Genomic DNA, 16,682 nt, shown 5'->3' on the forward strand with positions numbered 1-16,682 from the left:
TCGGTCGAGCAAATCCATCATCTTCAGCTGCTGTTGCGCTGCACCTCCCAGTTGCTGCTCGTGCTGCTGCTGCTGCTGCTGCTGCTGCTCAGATTGCAGCTGCTGCCACTGTTGCTTCTGTTGTTTGCGGGTACCTGCAGCAGCAGCAGCAGCAGCAGCAGCAGCAGGTGAGCACACACTTGGTGGCTCATGAAGCGTCTCCTCACTCAAAAGCGCTTCAGCAAGCAGCACAGGGTGCGCAGCAGCAGCAGCAGCTGCAGCAGCAGCAGCAGCTGCTGCTGCTGCCTCTGTTGTTCCTTGCTGCTCTGCCTTGCTGATGAAGGGCTCTGCTGCGCTGCGCTGCTGCCTCCATGTTTCGCAATCCCACCGGTCTACCTGTTGCTGCTGCTGCCTCTGCTGCTGCTGCTGCTGCTGCAGCAGCTGCTGCAGCTGCTGCTGCAGGTCAAAGTTTGCAGAGGCCCCAATGATGTTCTGTTTTGTCTCCTCTTCGAAGCATCCACCTGTGCAGCATGAATAATAAGGAAGCACCTCAGCGCCCCACAGGCTGCTGCTGTTGCTGCTGCTGATGCTGCTGCTGCTGCTGCTGTTACTGCTGCTGCTGCAGCAGCTGCTGCTAACGTTGTTTCTGCTGCTTCCACTCCAACTCCACGGTCCTGCTGCTTCTGCATTTAGGATGTCTTTGCGGTCCTTCTGTTGCTTCTGCTGCTGCTGCATTTGCTGTTGCTGTTGCTGCTGCTGCTGCTTTTGCTGCTGCTGCTTCTGCTTCTGCTGCTTCGGCTGCTGCTGCTTAGTCTTCGGTGGCTTCCACGGATCTGCAGCAGGGACGTCAAGTGCCTTCGGTGTGAACTTTTGTGGGTTTGCTGCTGCTGCTTCTGCTGCTGCTGCTGCTGCTGCCGTTGCTTCTGCTGCTGCTGCTGCTAGTCCTACACCCACTCCATCTGCTGCCATATCTAGCAGCACAGGAGAAGGGCTCAAGGAGGCGCTGCTGCTGCTGCTGCTGCTGCTAAGAAATTGAGAGCCCTCACTGTCCTGATGCAGCAGCGGGTATGCTGCTGCATCTGATGGGGCTAGGTCTAGCAGCGGCAGCTGTTCACGGCAGCTACCTGCTGCTGTTGCTGCTGCTGCTGCTGCCGCTGCTGCTGCTGCTGCTGCTGCGGAGGTGGAGACGCCACAGAGAGGCCTACTTGCGGCTGCTGCTGCTGCTGCTCCTGCGATGTGCAAATCGACTCCAGGTGCAGCAGCAACAGCATCTGCTGCAGTTGATGTCCCTTGCTGCAGCAGCAGCAGCCTCTGCTGCTGCTGCTGCTGCTTGAGCTTCCAGTTCCAGAGAGTCTCTGCTGCGTCTTCTTTGTCTCCCGCATCAACGAGGCCCCCAAAGTCATCTTCTGCTTCAGCAGCAGCAGCAGCAGCAGCAGCAGCAGCAGCACCAAGAGGTCTTGCAATTGTCTCTCCCGAAGCAGCAGTAGACACACTCATCAATGAATCCTTGTTAACAGGAGAGGGCAGCAGACACAAACCAAAAGGAGACGCCTCCTCTTGATGCTCCATTTTCTTTTGCTGCTGCTGCTTCTGCTGCTGCTGCTGCTGCTGCTGCTGCTATTGGTGCCCCTTGTCTGTCTCGCTGCTGCAACAGCAGCTGCGGTATCTGGCTGCTGCTGCTGCTGGTGCAGCAGCAGCCTGATGCCGCAGCAAACGGGGTAAGAGCCCTACAAACTGCGGCGTAAAAAGCAGCAGCAGTAAATGATGTAGCCTGCACACCAGCAGCAGAAGCAGCAGCAGCAGCAGCAAATAGGGCAACCGCTGCTACAGCCCGCTGCAGCAAGGCGCAACCCGTGGACGATTAGAGACACACACTTGTTAATACAGTTTACAAGGCAGCTGAGCAGCTGCTGCTGTTGCTGTTGTTGCTGCTGCTGTTTCCCTGCCGCTGCTGCCGCTGCTGCTGCTGCTGTCTGCAGGCTGCACACCAGCCAGCAGCACAGCGAACTGAGAGACAGAACGAAAAAACAAAGGCTAGAAGCAAAGGAAGAGGTGTCTTGTGTTGTGTGCAGCAGCAGCAGCAACAACAACGACAGTCTCGAGAGCAGCAGCAACCGGAGGAGCAGCAGCAGCAGCAGCAGCAGCAGCAGCAAGAAAAGCAGCGCTGCAGGCCTCACATGGAGTAGCAGAAACAGCAATTTGCTTTTAAACTCCTCTATAGATGGGGATGAAGCAAAATAAAGAATATTGCAGAGGGTAAAGACAAAGAAAGAGCAAAGGCCTTCGGGTGTATCTGCAGCTGTAATAAGCGAAGAAGACAAGAAAATGAGAGGTAAGAGAGAGCTGCTGATTGTGTTGATATTATACTGCTTTAAAAGCAGCGATGAAGAGTTAAAATTAAAAGAAATAAACACAAACAACTCCGTTAGTTAGCAGCTGCTGCAGCAAGCCTTTCATCAGCACTAGATTGATATAGTAAGGAGGCGAGACACCTTGAGGTGTATAGGCAGGTATAGCATATATGCATGTATAGAGCCACAACAAGCAAAATATATCTTTTTATTGTACTATCAAACCATTAAAACAAAACAAAACCCCAAATGCAACAAACAGAGACAGAAAAAAAAGACAGATAGACGAACTATAGCAGCAGTAGCAGCAGCAGCAGCAGCAGCAGCAGCAGCAGCAGCGGTTCAAACCCCCTCTCCCCCCACAAGGACCGCTGCTGCTGCTGCTGCTGCAGCAGCTGCTGCTGCTGCTAAATGATATTAAAGACAATATATTTATTTATTTATTTAGCTTATTTAATTTCGGAAGGGTTTTACTTTATGAATACGCAGCAGCAAACAACAAAAAAAAACGCTAATCACTGCTGCTGCTGCTGCTGCTGCTGCTGCAGCAGCAGCAGCAGCAGCATCGGTCCATTGGTCCCCTTTGTCTTTTCTTTATTTAATACAATCAACAGCTCTCATCTTTAGTTTTTTTGCTGCTACTCTAATTAAAATGAACTACTGCTTCTGTATAACTCGCAACACAAACAACAGCCTGTCTTTCCTTATCAAAAACACACATAAACCCTAAACCCTAAACCCTAAACCCTAAACCCTAAACCCTAAACACTGGTCAAACATAAAAGCACTAAAACCTAAACCCTAAAACCCTCATAAATCATAGTAATAAAACATTACACTACGCTCTAAACCCTAAACCCTAAACCGCTTACGATAAACCCTAAACCTTACTACCTAACAAACCCTAAACCCTAATCCGTAGTAAACACTAGCATAGCACCATAGCAAACCCTAAACCCTAAACCCTAAACCCTAAAACCCTAAACCCTAAACACTAAACCGCGAACAATAAACCCTAACCCTAAACCCTAAACCGTACACACTAAACCCAAAACCCTAAGCACTAAACCCTAAACCGTAAACCCTAGACCCTGTAGACTTAACCCTAAACCCTAAACCCTAAAGCCTAAACTTTACTCTCTAAAACTTTACTAGACCCTAAACTCTAAACCCTCAACCCTATACCCTAAACCCAAAACCTAAAAAACTCCGCCTAAACCCTAAACCCTACACAGTAAAACCCTAAACCCTAAACACTAAACCCTAAACCCTATACCCTAAAACTTTACTAAACCCTAGATCCTAAACCCTAAACCCTAAACCCTAAACCCTAGACCGCTAATCGCTACACCAGGTCAATCCAAGGCCCTGCTATTGTTAATGTTGTGTAGGTTAAAGACCCTCGTGTAGCTTAGCTGCTGCTGCAGCAGCAGCAGCAGCAGCTGTTAATGCTCCTGCTGTTGCTGCAATTGCTACTACTTCTGTTGCTGCCGCTGCTGCTGTTGCTGCTGCTGCTGCTGCTTGCATGCACACCGCATCGATTCTCGGTGTACGCACAGCAGATACTAACCGCTGCTACTGTTTGCAGCAGCAGCAGCAGCAGCAGCGGCGGCGGCTGTTGCTGCAGCAAACAACAACAGGCCTGGAGATGCATGCTGCATGCTGCGTGTCTATAGTGTAGTCTATGTATAACTGGGGTGTATATGCAGCTTTTATTTACTTACGGCAGCAGCTCCTGCTGCTGCTCTGTCAATGCTGACTGATGAAGTAGAGGGCCCATCCAGCGTCTCCTTCTTTTGCTGCTGCTGCTGTTGCTGCTGCTGTTGCTGCTGTTGCTGCCGCGGCTGCTGCTGTTGCTGCCGCGGTTGCTGCTGCTGCTGCTGCTGCTGCGGCTGCTGCTGCTGCGGTTGCTGCTGCTGCTGCTGCGGTTGCTGCTGCTGCTGCTGCTGCTGCTGCTGGCGTGTGTTTGCTGTTTTTTGTTTTGGCGTCTTCTGTATGTACAGCCGCAGTTTCTGCTTTGCCTTCCCTTTGCTCTGAGGTCGCGGAGAAAGAGACCATTCTCCTCTTTTCTGCTGCTGCTGCTGCTGCTGCTGCTGCTGCTGCTGCTGCTGCTGCTGCTGCTGCTGCTGTTGCTGTTGCTGTTGTTTTCGCTGCTGCTGCTGCGGTCGTTGGGATGTAGACGCTGGAGCGCTTCCTGTGACGGGTGCTGCTGCTCCGGCTGTTGCTGCTGCTTGTGTTGCTGCTGCTGCTGCTACTGTTGCTGCAGCAGCTGCTGCTGGCAGCAAACCTGCGGCTGCTGTCTTCTCGATGGGTAGTTCGGGGGGCTGCTGCTGCTGCTCTGCTGCTGAGGTGGAGGCAGCCTTCAAAGCTGCTTCCGGTGGCTGGTGCTGCTGCTGCTGCAGCTTCGGCTGCTGCTGCTGCTGGCGCTGCTGTTGTTGTTGCTGCTGCTGCTGCTGTTGCTGCTTGCTGCTGCGGCGAGATGCAGCGTCCTTGGCTTGCGGAGACCGACGGCCGTTCTTCTTCACATGGGGCTTTTGCTGCTGCTGCGGCTGCTGTTGCTGCTGTTGCTGCTGTTGCTGCTGTTGCTGCTGTTGCTGTGGTGGTTGGTGCTGCTGTTGCTGTTGCTGCTGACTTTTCTGGTCTTGCTGCAGTTGATGCTGTAGTTGTTGCTGCTGCTGCTGCTCATACTGCTGCTGCTGCTGCAGCAGTTGTTGTTCCTGCTGCTGCTGCTGCAGTTGGTGTTGCTGCTGCTGCTGCTGGTCGGGCTGCTGAAGTGTTTGCACGTAGTGGGGAGATGGCTGAATTTCCTGCTGCTGCGGCTGCTGCTGCGGCTGTTGCTGCGGCGGCTGCTGCTGCTGCTGCTGATTGCTGTCCCTAGATTGTGAAATCAGTTCTTTTGTGCCGTGTTGCTGCTGCTGCTGCTTTGGCTGCTTCTGCTGCTGCTGCTGGTGCTGCAGCTGTTGCTGCTGTTGATTTTGCTGTTGCATGCTTTGCTCCAGGAGGCGAAGATGCTTCAGTTGTAGCTGCTGCTGCTGCTGCTGCTGCTGTTTGTCTTGCTGCTGTTTGTTTGTGTTGATGGCTAAATGCCGTAGGTTGACTGCATTAGAGGCGCTCCTGAGCTGCGGCTGCTGCTGCTGCAACAGCTGCTGCTGCTGCAGCTCATCTGCATGGCTGCGCTGAAGCAGCAGCCCCCCATTTGGGGCAGCAGCAGCAGCTGCTGCTGCTGCTTCTGCTGCTGCTGCAGCAGCTGCTGAAAGTCCCTCGTGCGTCTGTAGAGCTGCAACCATGGAGACGCAGACGGGTGCAGCTGCTGCTGCGCTCTGTAGCAGCAGCTGCTGCTGCTGCTCGTGCTGCTGCAGTTGCTGCTGCTGCTGCTGCCGCTGCTGCTGCTGCTGCTGTTGGTATTGCTGATGCTGCTGCTCCTGCTGTTGCTGTAGGTGTTGCTGCTGATGCTGCTGCTGCAGGTGTTGCTGCTGCAGGTGCCGCTGCTGCTGCTGCTGCTGCTGCTGCAGCATCTCATTAAGCCATGCAGCAAACGCAGCATCGCTTGCTTGCGCATGCCACCTGAGGGGCCAAGCAGGGTCTGCTGCTGCTGCTGCTGTTGTTGCTGCTGTTGCTGGTGCCCCTGCTGCTGCTGGTGCTGATCCCCCCATTGCTGCTGCTGCTTCTTTCATGACTCGCCGCAGAGACAGCTCTGCTTCAGCAGCAAATTCACCAGCAAAGACAGACGTACAAGGCTTAACTGGAGGTAGCTGCTGCTGCTGCTGCTGTTGCTGCTGCTGCTGCTGTTGCTGCTGCTGGCGCAGCAGGGCTAGCAGCTGCCGCTGCTGAGCCTTTTCGTAATCTGTGAATGTGTGTGGTGGTATGGGGGTTGCCGCTGCATCTTGCTGCAGCTGCTGCAGCAGCTGGAGTTGCTGCTGCAGCTGTTGCTGCAGATGCGCTAGCCGAAGGCTCTCCGTTGTGCGGGTAAGGTTTGCCTTACTTGCTGCTGCGATTTGCTGCTGTAGCTGCTGCACTGCAGCACCAGCAGCAGCAAGCTGCTGCTGCCGCCACAGCCAACTTCCTTGCAGCGCCCCCTTCGCTTTTGCTGCCTGCAGCAGCAAAGGGTCTTGCAGCAGCAGCAGCAGCAGATGCTGCTGTGCCTTCAAGACAACCTCTCGTTCCTCTGGAGACCATCCCAGATCTTGCTGCTGCTGTTGCTGCTGCTGCTGCTGCTGTTGCTGGTTTACGTGCTGCTGCAGTGGTTGCTGCTGCAGGACCACCGTTTGCTGCTGCGGCCGTTGGTGCTGCGGCTTGTTGAATTGCTGCAGCAGCTCTTTATGATTCATATTTTTTGCTGCTGCTACATTTAACAGCAGCTGCAGCAGGTGCTGCTCCAGACTGCCGTCTGCCTTTGGCTTGCTCTGCTGCTGCTGCTGGTGCTCCTGCTGCTGCTGTTGCTGCAGCAGCTGCTGCTTAGGCGCGCCTTTCTGGTGCACATCATTAGGCTCGAGGAGAAGGTGCTGCTGCTGCTGCTGCTGCTGAAACTGCTGCAGCTGCTGCAGTAGCTGCAAGTGTCGATCGGCTCCAGCTGCCTTTGCAGCAGCTGCAGCAGCAGCCGCAGCAGCAGCTGCTGCTGCTGCTGCAGTTGAGTCAGCTGCAGGAGTGCATGCTGCTCCACTTAGATGCATGGAAGGGCCCTCGTGGAGTTTGCTGTGTGCAGTTGCTGCTGGAGAATCTGCTGCTGCTGCTGCTGCTGCTGCACTTGGGGCTGGGGCGACTTGCTGCTGCAGGGGCCTCCTTGTGTCGTGCTTGCCTAGCATGTGATGCTGCTGCTGGTGCTGCTGCTGCTGGTGCTGCTGTTCTTGCTGTTGCTGCTGCGTAGACTGAAGCAGCAAACGCTGCAGGAGAGCAGCCAGTTGCTGCTCGACTGCCCACAGAGACTGCCCTTGTGAACCTGTGCTGCTGTTGCTGGTGCTGCTCGCGGGAGCTGCAGCAGCAGCAGCAGCAGCAGCAGCCTCCAGCAGCCTCTTGGCGTCCTGCGCATACAGCTGAGAGTCAAGCAGAGGCGCTGCTGCTTCGATCCGCTTGCAGTAAATGGATTTGCTGCTGCCATTTAGCTGCTGCTGCAGCAGCTGCTGCTGATGCAGCTGCTGCTGCACATGTTGCTGCTGCAGCAGCGGCTGCTGCGAAAGCGCGTTCCCGTGGTTTTCTTCGTGGCTGTGCTGCTGCCTATGCCCCAGCTGCTGCTGCTGCTGCTGCTGCCGCAGCAGTTGCTGCTGCCTCAAATACTGTAGAGGCTGCAGCAGAAGGTCATTTAGCTGCTGGTGCCTTGGCTTCTGCTGCTGCAACCGGGGCTCCAGCTGCTGCAGCAGCTGCTGCTGCTGCTGAGGGCGTTTGGGCCCCTTGGCAAGATAATCCTTCTCCGGGCTGCTGCTGCTGCTGCCGTTGCTGCTGCTGCTGATGCTGCTGGTGGTGCTGCTGACGAGCATAAGGGTACCGTGAGGCAGCATCGAAGCACCGCCAGCAGCAATAAACTGCTGCATGCTGCTGGGTCGCAGGGAAAGCAGCTCCACAAGGTTATATACGGGCCCTACCTTCTGCTGCTGCTGCTGCTGCTCCTGCTGCAGTTGCTGCAGTTGCTGTAGTTGCTGCAGTTGCTGTAGTTGCTGTAGTTGCTGTAGTTGGTTTTGCTGCTGCTGCAGCTGCTGCTGCCCTTGCTGCAGGGCTGGTTGCTGTTGCTGCAGTTGCTGCGGCAGATCCACTGCGGCTGCATCAATTACAGGGTGAGTCATCTGCTGTTGCTGCTGCTGCTGCTGCTGCAGATGTAGCTGCTGAAGGGCTGGGGCTCCATTCAATTTGATATCAGCAGCAGCATTTTGTAGTTGTGCTGCTGCTGCTGCTGCTGCCTCCTCTGCTGTTGCCGCCTGAGGCTGCAAGAGCTTCATGAGTTGCTGCAGTTGCTGCAGCAACAGGATGTTGTCTGCTGCTGCAGGGCCCCCAGCCTGCTGAAGGCTTCCTAAGAGATGCTTCCAGTGTTGCTGCTGCTGCTGCTGCTGTTGCAGCGACACGCAGCGCTCTGTCGGCTGCTGCTGCTGCTGCTGTTGCAGCGACACGCAGCGCTCTGTCGGCTGCTGCTGCTGCAGCTGCTGAAGTTGTTTGTGCTGCTGTTGCAGTGTTTGCTGCAGTTGTTGCTGCAGCTGCTGCTTACGGAGCTCTTGCTGCTGCAGTTGTTGTTGTTGAAGCTGCTGCTGCTGCAGCAGTTGCTGTTGCAGCTGTTGCTGCTGCAGCTGCTGCTGCTGCAGCTGCTGCTGCTGCAGCTGCTGCTGCTGCAGCTGCTGCTGCTGCAGCTGCTGCTGTTGCAGCTGCTCCTGCTGCTGCTCTTGTAGCAGCAGGTGATGTTGCTGCTGCGGGTTTAGCACCGGTTGCTGGTGCCAGTGCTGCTCATGTTCGATTTGTTGCTGCTGCAGCAGCAACAGCATATCTTGTTGTTGCTGTTGTTGTTGCTGCTGCTGCTGCTGCTTCAAGGCAGCTGCCTTTTGGTCGTGCTGCTGCTGCAGCGCAGTAGGAGCGCAGGCCCTCACGCTGTCTATGAGCTGCTGCTTGGGAGAGGTCTCCTGCTGCTGCTGCTGCTGCTGCTGCTGCTGCTGCTGCTCCGAGGCCTTCTCCAGCACGTGCTGCACCACTTGCTGCCGCAGCTCTTTGTGAACTCTGTTGTCTATTTGCTGCTGCATCTGCAGCAGCTGCTGCTTCAACATAGGCGGTGCTGCAGCAACTCCCTCCTGCAACACAAGCTGCTGTTGCTGCTGCTGCTGCGGCAGCTGCAGCAGCTCTGCGTCGTTTTCATCGTGCGCTGCTGCAGCACCTCGAGTTGCAGCAGCGGCAGCAGCAGCAGCAGCAGCAGCTGCTGCTGCTTCTTGTTTCTCTGCTGCTGCAGCAGAATCACTCAGAGGAGGAAATGCTACGAGAAAAAGCGGCTCTAAGCCTGATCTTGCTGCTGCCAGCAGCAGCTGCGGGTGCTGCTGCAGCAGCTCCACCAGCACGCTGCTGCGCTCCTCTTCTGTATATCCATCTGCAGCAGCAAATACAAACCACTGCACTCAACTCTCCAGCAGCAGCAGCAGCAACAACAACAACAGCACAACCGCAGGCAGCAGCAGCGACACGAAAAGCAGAAGCAGCAACAACAGCAGCAAAAGCAATTGGAGGCAGCAGCAGCAGCAGCAGTAGCAGCAGCGATGGCGCCATCACGAGCAACAGCACAAGCAGCCACATCAGCAGCATCAGCATCACCAGCAGCAGCAACAGCAGCAGCAGCAGCAGCAGCAGCAATCTTCCTACTGTCGTTTGCGAAGGCGGCGAGCAGCTCCAGGAAGTTAAAGACAGAAAACGATGCATTTGCTGTTGCTGCTGCTGCTGCTGCTGCTGTAGATGCCGCCTGCTGCGCTGCTACTCCTTCCTCAGCAGCAGCAGGGCCTTGCTGCTTCGGTGCTGCTGGGTTTCCTGCTGCTGCGCCAGCCTCGGCAGCAGCAGCAGAAGCATTGTCCTCCGCAGCAGCAACATCTGCTGCAGCTGCTTCACCTGGTGCTGCTGAATCTGCTGCTTCTGCTGCTGCAGCTGCTGGAGACCTGCCCTCAGCGTCCTCCACTGTGCCTTCGGTGCTGTTGCTGCTGCTGCTGCTGCATGCTGCAGCAACATCATCACTGGCGGCATCTGCGAGCTTGTGTGTTGCCTCTGCTGCTTCTGTTTCTGCTTCCGCTGCTGCTGCTGCTGCTGGATCTTGTGCTGCCGCTGCTGCTTTCTTCTCTGTTAGACCTGTTGCTTCTGATTCTGCTGCTGCTGCTGCTACGGGCTCAACAAATAGCTGCGCATGCGCAAACCAACCAGAGCAAACAACACCATGCAGCAAGAGCAGCAGCAGCAGCACGCGTAGCAGCAGCAGCAGCAACAGCAGCAGCAGCCAGCCAGCATCAGCCACAGTGGCAGCCACACCAGCAGCAGCAACGACATCAGCAGTGCAACAGCACGTGCAGCAGCAGCTCCAGCAGCAGCAGCAGCAGCACGTGCAGCAGCAGCACGTGCAGCAGCAGAAGGAGCAGGAGCAGCAGCAAGCGCAGCAGCACCAGCAGTAGCATCAGCAGCAGCAGCAGGACCTGGTTGTGCTGCGGAAACAGCTGTCTGCCGGTTTGTCGGAGTTTGGGTTGGCAGCAAACTGAGTGCAGCACTTCAGCAGGCGTATTCATTTTTCTTAGCTTATCGAGTGCCTGCTGCAGCTGCTGCAGGTGGCTGCTGCACCCTGCTGCTGCTGCAGGTGCTGCTGGTGCTGCTGCTGATTGGCTTGAGAAGGAAGACGTTGCTGCAGCTGCTCCTGCTGTAGTGGGGGACGGAGTGAGACCAAGCGGCTTCTCGCTGCTGCTGCTGCTGCTGCTGCTGCTGCTGCTGCTGTTGCTGCCAGAGGTGCCCGCTTGCCCCACCTCGACGCACTGCTGCTGCTGCTGCTGCAGTTGCTGCAGCATGAGTCTAAACGTTTTTAGAAACAGCAGCATATCTGCTGCTTCCCAGAACAGTGGATGGCAGACAGCTAAACGCAGCACGGGCTGCTGCGGCTGCTGCTGCTGTAGCAGCAACAGCAGCAAATCCTGCAGCAACGGAGACTTGTCCAGCTGCACAAGCAGCAACCACAGAAGCCCCTCCAAACCTTAAACCCTAAACCCTAAACCCTAAACCCTAAACCCTAAACTCTAACCCCCAAACCCCAAACACCAAACCCCAAGCTCCAAACCCCAAACCTCTAAACCCTAAACCCTAAACCCTAGACCCTAAACCCTTGTTCTCACGAGTTTGATGTTGACCATCTGTGCTGTCTCCATGTTGTTGAGGGTCTCCTTCGGGTTGTTTAAACACCCGAAGGGATGATAGCCGCCAGTCACAATACTAAAGATGCATGCGCCTGAGCAGCAGCAGCAGCAGCAGCAGCAGCAGCAGAAGCAATGGGAGAAGCAGCAGCAGCAGGAACAGCAGCAGCAGCAGCAGTACAAGCAGCAGACGCAGTAGCAATGGGGGAAGCAGCAGCAGAAGCAGCAGCAATAGCAGAAGCAACAGCCGCGGAAACAGCAGCAGCAGCAATACAAGAAGCAGCAGCAACAACAGCAGCAGCAAACGCAGCAGAAGAAGCAGGGTAAGCGCTTGTAATGTCTTGCGGCTTAGTGCATTTACGTCTCCGATAGAGCAGCTCTGTTTGCTGCTGTTGCTGCTGCTGCTGCTGCATTTGCTGCTGCATTTCCTCCCGTTATCACCTCTAACCCCTAAACCCTAAACCCTAAACCCTAAACCCTAGGGCTTACCCATAGACCAGCAGTCTGCTTCTTGCTGCAGCTCCACCGGGAGATCAGCAAGTTTATAGAGAGCAGCAAAACGTTTTTCAATTGCTGCATGCACTGCTGCTGCTTCTTCTTCTGTTGCTGCTGTTGCTGCTGGCGTTGCTGCTGCTGCAGATGCTGCTGTTGCTTCTGCATTGGGTGTGGCTTGTGCAGCGGGAGCAGCAGCAGCGTCTCCAGCAGCAGCAGCAGCAGCCGCAGCAGTATCTGCGGTTCTTGCTGTTGAGGGCTTGTCGCTAGGGAGCATGCATGCATCTCCCTGCTGCAGCAGCAGCTGCTGCTGCTGCTGCAGGTGCAGCAAATGCTGATTGTCTGCATGATACTCCATTAGAGAGTTTAATTGCTGCTGCAGCAGCTTCAATCTTTTTATTAACTTGGGGCATGTCCACAGTAAGCGTTCGGTGTCGTCTAGGAACTGCAGCAGCAGCAGCAGCAGCAGCAGAAGCAGGAGTTGCAGCAGCAGCAGCAGGAGCTGCAGCAACAGGAGTACCAATGGATACAGCAGCAGCAACCCACGTAGCAACAGAAACAGCGACAGCAACCAGTAACAGCAGCAGCAGCAGCAGCAAGCAGCAGCAGAACCAGTAAACTACATGCGGCCGTAGCAGCAGCAGCAGCAACAGCATGCAAACCATCAACAGCAGCACCTGCGGCAACAACATGATACGAGCAACACGTGAAGCAGCAGCAGCAGCAGCAGCATCCACAGCAACAGCATCCACAGCAACAGCAGCAACGACAGCAGCAACAGCAGCATCCACAGCAGCAGCATCCACAGCAGCAGCAGCAGCAGCAACCACAGCAGCAGCAGCATCCACAGCAGCAGCAGCAGCAGCAGCAGCAGCGGCAGCAGCAGCAGATCTGACGAGTTTAAGAGATAGCTGCGCCTTTACTAGTAGAGCAACACTTCCAGTTTTAATCTCAGCAAGAAGAGACAGCAGCCGCATGCTGCTGAGGTTGTCTCCGATTAATACTTTAAATGAAGGCTGCAGCAGCAGCAAACTGTTAGGGTGTATTGACAGGTGAGACCCTAAACCCCCGTTGAATGAATGCAGCAGCAGCAAAGACAGCAGCAGATGTGATATCAAACTCTTTACTGCAAGCACACAAACCACAAACCCTAAACCCTAAACCCCAATCGAAACCCTAATATAAACCCTTATTATTTAGTATTATATAAACCCTAATTTTAACACATGTTAGGGTTTATATACACCCCAATATAAACCCTAATATAAACCCTAATATAAACCCTAATATAAACCCTAATATAAACCCTAATATAAACCCTCATAAACTCTAATAAACCCCTATAAACCCTAATATAAATCCTTGAGAAAGCCCTTGCAGCAAGAGCTGCAGCATATAACAAAACAATAGAAAACCCAAATAAACCCTAAACCCTAAACCCTAAACCCTAAACCCTAAGCCCTAAAGCGCACCTCCTTGGGGGGGAAGCAAACTTTCAGCATCATTCTGCTGCTTGAGTTGCTGCAGATTAATTTGTTTATGTAGGGGCCCTGCTGCTGCCTCCAGAACAACATAAAGGTCTCTCCTAGCTGCAGCAGCAGATGAGTCATCTGTCTTCATCAGCACGCTGCTGCTGCTGCTGCTGCTGCTGCTGCTGCTGCTGCTGCTGCTCCAGCAGACAGCAGCTCCTTCGCGCTGCACTTCGAAGGCCTTAATAGCTATGAGCCCGCAGCATTTGCTGCGCTGCCACAGCAGCAGCTGCTGCAGCAGCTGCTGCTGCTGCTTCCACAAGGGGCTGCATGCAGCAGCAGGCTGCAGCTGAAGATGTTTTACAATAACTTTTTCTCTCTTTCCGTGCAGCTCTACGAATGTGCCGGGGTGTACATGCACATGCAGCAAGCCCCACCTTCTTGCGCTGTTGCTGCTGCTGCTGCTGCCTCCTAGATATTCTACATTGACCTTCTCTAGGCGTCGAGCCTTCATTCCCCCAAACTCAACCTGCTGCTGTTGCTGCTGCTGCTGCTGCTGCTGTTGCTGCTGCTGGGGATGCTGCTGGGGCAGAGGCGAAGCAGCAGAAGATAAGGAGACAGACACCTGAGAAGCATGTGCTCCAGCAAAAGAAGCGTCTAGCTCCTGCTGCTGTTGCACCTGCTGCTGCTGCTGCTGTAGTAAAGCCTGCTGCAGCAAGACAGGCCTATCTTGTCTCTGCAGCGGAGCGGCAACAGCACCGAGGTGTAGCCCTCCCTGGTTTGCTGCTGCTGCTGCTGCTGCTGCTGCTGTAGGCATTGCTGTCTGCCCCCAAGGGGGGACCGCAGCAACGCTGCTAAGGCCAGCAGCAAACCCCACAGGTGCTTCAGCGTCTCTGCTTGCTGCAGCTGCAGCAGCCTCTGCTGCTGCAGCTTTCTGCGCTAACGCAGCAGCAGCAGCTACTTGCTGCTGCTGCTGCTGTCGTTGCTGCTGCTGGTGCTGCTGCTGCTGCTGCTGCTGTTGCTGACCTGAACGCTGCAGCAGCTCCAGAGCCAGCTGTAACACCAGCCGATCCTCGTTACAAAGACTCGCTGCTGGGGGCTGCTGCTGTTGCTGCTGCTGTTGCTGCTGCTGTTGCTGCTGCTGCTGCAGCAGTATCGGTTCCACAATCTGCTGAATATGCTGTGGATGCTGCTGTAAGTGCTGGAGCTGTTGCAGCAGGTGCTGGTGCATTTGCTGCTGCTGCTGCTTCACGTGCTGCTGCTGCTGCTGCTGTTGCTGTGGAAATGCAAGGGGGTTCTGCTGCCGAAATTCGTGCTGCTCCGGCTGCTGCGTTTGCTGCAGATGCTGCTGCTGCTGAAGAGGAGGCTCCTGGATATGCTGCTGAAGCACTTGATGCTGCTGCTGCTGTTGCGGATGCAGCTGCTGCTGCATGTGTTGCTGCTGCAGCTCGGGGTGGAGGTGCTGCTGCTGCTGTTGTTGGTGCACATGCTGCTGCTGCACTCCACGCTCTTGCTCTTGCTGCTGTAGGTGCTGGCGGTATAGCTGCTGTTGCCGGAGGTGTTGCTGCTGCTGCTGTTGGTGCTGCTGCTGCAGCAAATGTTGCTGCTGCTGCAACTCAATGAGGCGCTGCCGCAGCAGCTGCTGCTGTTCATTCATGATTGCTTCGCTCTTTGTTCCTGCGGCAGCAGCGTTATTCACGCTTGAAGTCAGCTGCTGCAGCAGGAGCAGTTGCTGCTGCTGCTGCTGCTGCTGCTTCTGCTGCTGCTGCCCAGCTGCTGCTAAAGGCAACCCCATCAGTTGGCTGCGATCATGGTGCTGCATCAGGTGCCTCTGTTGCAGTTGGTGCTGCAGCTGCTGCAGCAACTGCTGCTGCTGCAGTTGTTGGCGCTCAAGTTGCTGCTGCTGCAGCAGCTGCTGCTGCTGTTGTGCAACAGCAGCAGCAGCAGCAGCAGGATGAAGCTGTTCTTTTGCTTCTTGCTGCATATCTGAGGGGCTTCGTTTTTGTTTACCTCTGCCTGAACCTCCCCGTCTTCCTGCCTTTTTTGTTGCGCCCCTCTGCTGCTGCTGCTGCTGCTGCTGTTGCAGTTGCTGCTGTTGCTGCTGCTGCTGCTGCTGCTGGTCTGGCTGTTGTTGCGGTTGCTGCTGGTTTTGGTGCTGCTGCTCGTTCGTGTGCTGCTGCTGCTGTGCTTGTGGCTGTTGTTTCGGTTGCTGCTGCTGTGCTGCTAGCTGCTGCTGTTGCTGTGTCTCCTGCGCCTGTTGCAGCTGCTGCTGCTGCTGCGCGTGTTGCTGCTGCTGCTGCTGCTGCTGCGGGTGTTGTTGCTGCTGCTGCTGCTGTTGCTGCTGTGGCTGCTGGTTCCGTGTTTTCTGCTGTTGCTGTGGTTGCTGTTGCTGCTGCGGGTGTTGCTGTTGCTGCTGCTGCGGGTGTTGCTGCTGCTGCTGCTGCTGCTCCTTCCTGTCTTGCTGAGCAGCAGGTGCAGCAGGCTTTTTATTTTTTTCTTTTGTGGCTTCTATCTTGTGCTGTTTTAATCCACCGGTTTTTCCGTTGCTTTTGCTGCTGTTGCTGCTGCTGCAGCTGTTGTTGCTGCTGTCTGCAGCAGCAGCTGCTGCTGCTGCAGCAGCAGCAGGAACGTCGCGGCGAGGCATGTGAGGCATTGTGTACCCAGAGGGGCCCCCAAACGCCCGCGTTGCTACCTGTGGGGCCCCCTATGTGCACGGAGGGGTGTGTTGCTGCTGCTGCGGCTGCTGCTGCGGCCGCGGCTGCTGCTGCTGCTACTTCTGTTGCTGCTGCTGTACCGGCGGTGGCCCCCCACCACCGAGAGATGGAAGTGTAAGAAAGACAGAGAGGCTCAAGATAGTCGTTTATAGCATCCCAACATCAAACCTGCTTCCTGCTGCTGCTGCTGCTGCTGCGGTTGCTGCTGCTATTGCTGCTGCTGCTGCTGCGGTCCTGCCCGCTGCCTCCACTAGTGCTGCTGGTGCTGAAGTTGCTCCGTTTGCTGCAGCTGTTGCAGGTGCTACAGTTGAATTGTCTTTTATGGTGCTGGTGTCGTTGCTGCTGCTGTTGCTGCTGCTGCTGCTGCTGCTGCTGCTGCTGCTTCTGTCGTTGCTGCTGCTGGTAAGCAAGAGAACAGGCAGGGGCACAGCCGCAGCAACAGGGAGATGAGGAGCTGCGGAGGAACTGCTACTGCTGCTGCTGCTGCTGCGATTGCTTCTTGTGTGACGCCTGCTGCTGCAGTTGCTACTGCTACTGCTGCTGCTGGTGCTGTCGCCCTGACCAGTGTTGCTGCTGCTGCTACTCCGGCGTTGTTGCTAAATGCCCCAGCATCAGACACTGACAGGGTTATGTTTTATGGTAGCAAAACCGGGTTGGTCGCTGCTGCTGCTGTTGTTGTTGCTGCTGCTGCAGTTGCTGCTGCTGCTGTGTTGCTGCTGCTGCTGCTGTTGCTGCTGTGTTGCTGCCTCGGAGGCTGCAGTACCTGTTGTCAGGGGGTGGTTCTGAAGTGTCTGATAACAAACAAAGGCAGCAAAAGAAGAAAATGTGGAAGAGGGAGTCTGA

The 16,682-nt window shown here is 55.4% G+C and overlaps 2 protein-coding genes across 2 annotated transcripts in view; both read right to left on the bottom strand.

Moving 5' to 3' along the window:
- EAH_00041480 (RNA recognition motif-containing protein, putative) overlaps window positions 1-1,548 on the bottom strand; it is a gene marked incomplete at both ends in the record, with an annotated part of 5,583 nt that extends 4,035 nt beyond the window's left edge. Inside the window, one exon of the mRNA XM_013391797.1 lies at window positions 1-1,548. This exon is cut by the window's left edge and continues 1,546 nt beyond it. Coding sequence (XP_013247251.1) covers window positions 1-1,548 — 1,548 coding nt within the window.
- Window positions 1,549-4,042: 2,494 nt separating this feature from the next.
- Window positions 4,043-15,769, bottom strand: EAH_00041490 (hypothetical protein, conserved; the record flags this gene model as incomplete). The annotated part of the gene is made up of 7 exons (XM_013391798.1): window positions 4,043-9,381; window positions 9,651-10,173; window positions 10,463-10,972; window positions 11,147-11,259; window positions 11,654-12,101; window positions 12,334-12,782; window positions 13,129-15,769. The coding sequence occupies 7 exons, from the start codon at window positions 15,767-15,769 to the stop codon at window positions 4,043-4,045; spliced, it is 10,023 nt and encodes a 3,340-aa protein (XP_013247252.1).
- Between the last annotated feature and the right edge of the window lie 913 nt (window positions 15,770-16,682).

The sequence above is a fragment of the Eimeria acervulina genome, genomic scaffold (assembly GCF_000499425.1).
Source record: "Eimeria acervulina Houghton genomic scaffold, Eah_scaff525, whole genome shotgun sequence".
NCBI classification, from domain to species: domain Eukaryota; phylum Apicomplexa; class Conoidasida; order Eucoccidiorida; family Eimeriidae; genus Eimeria; species Eimeria acervulina.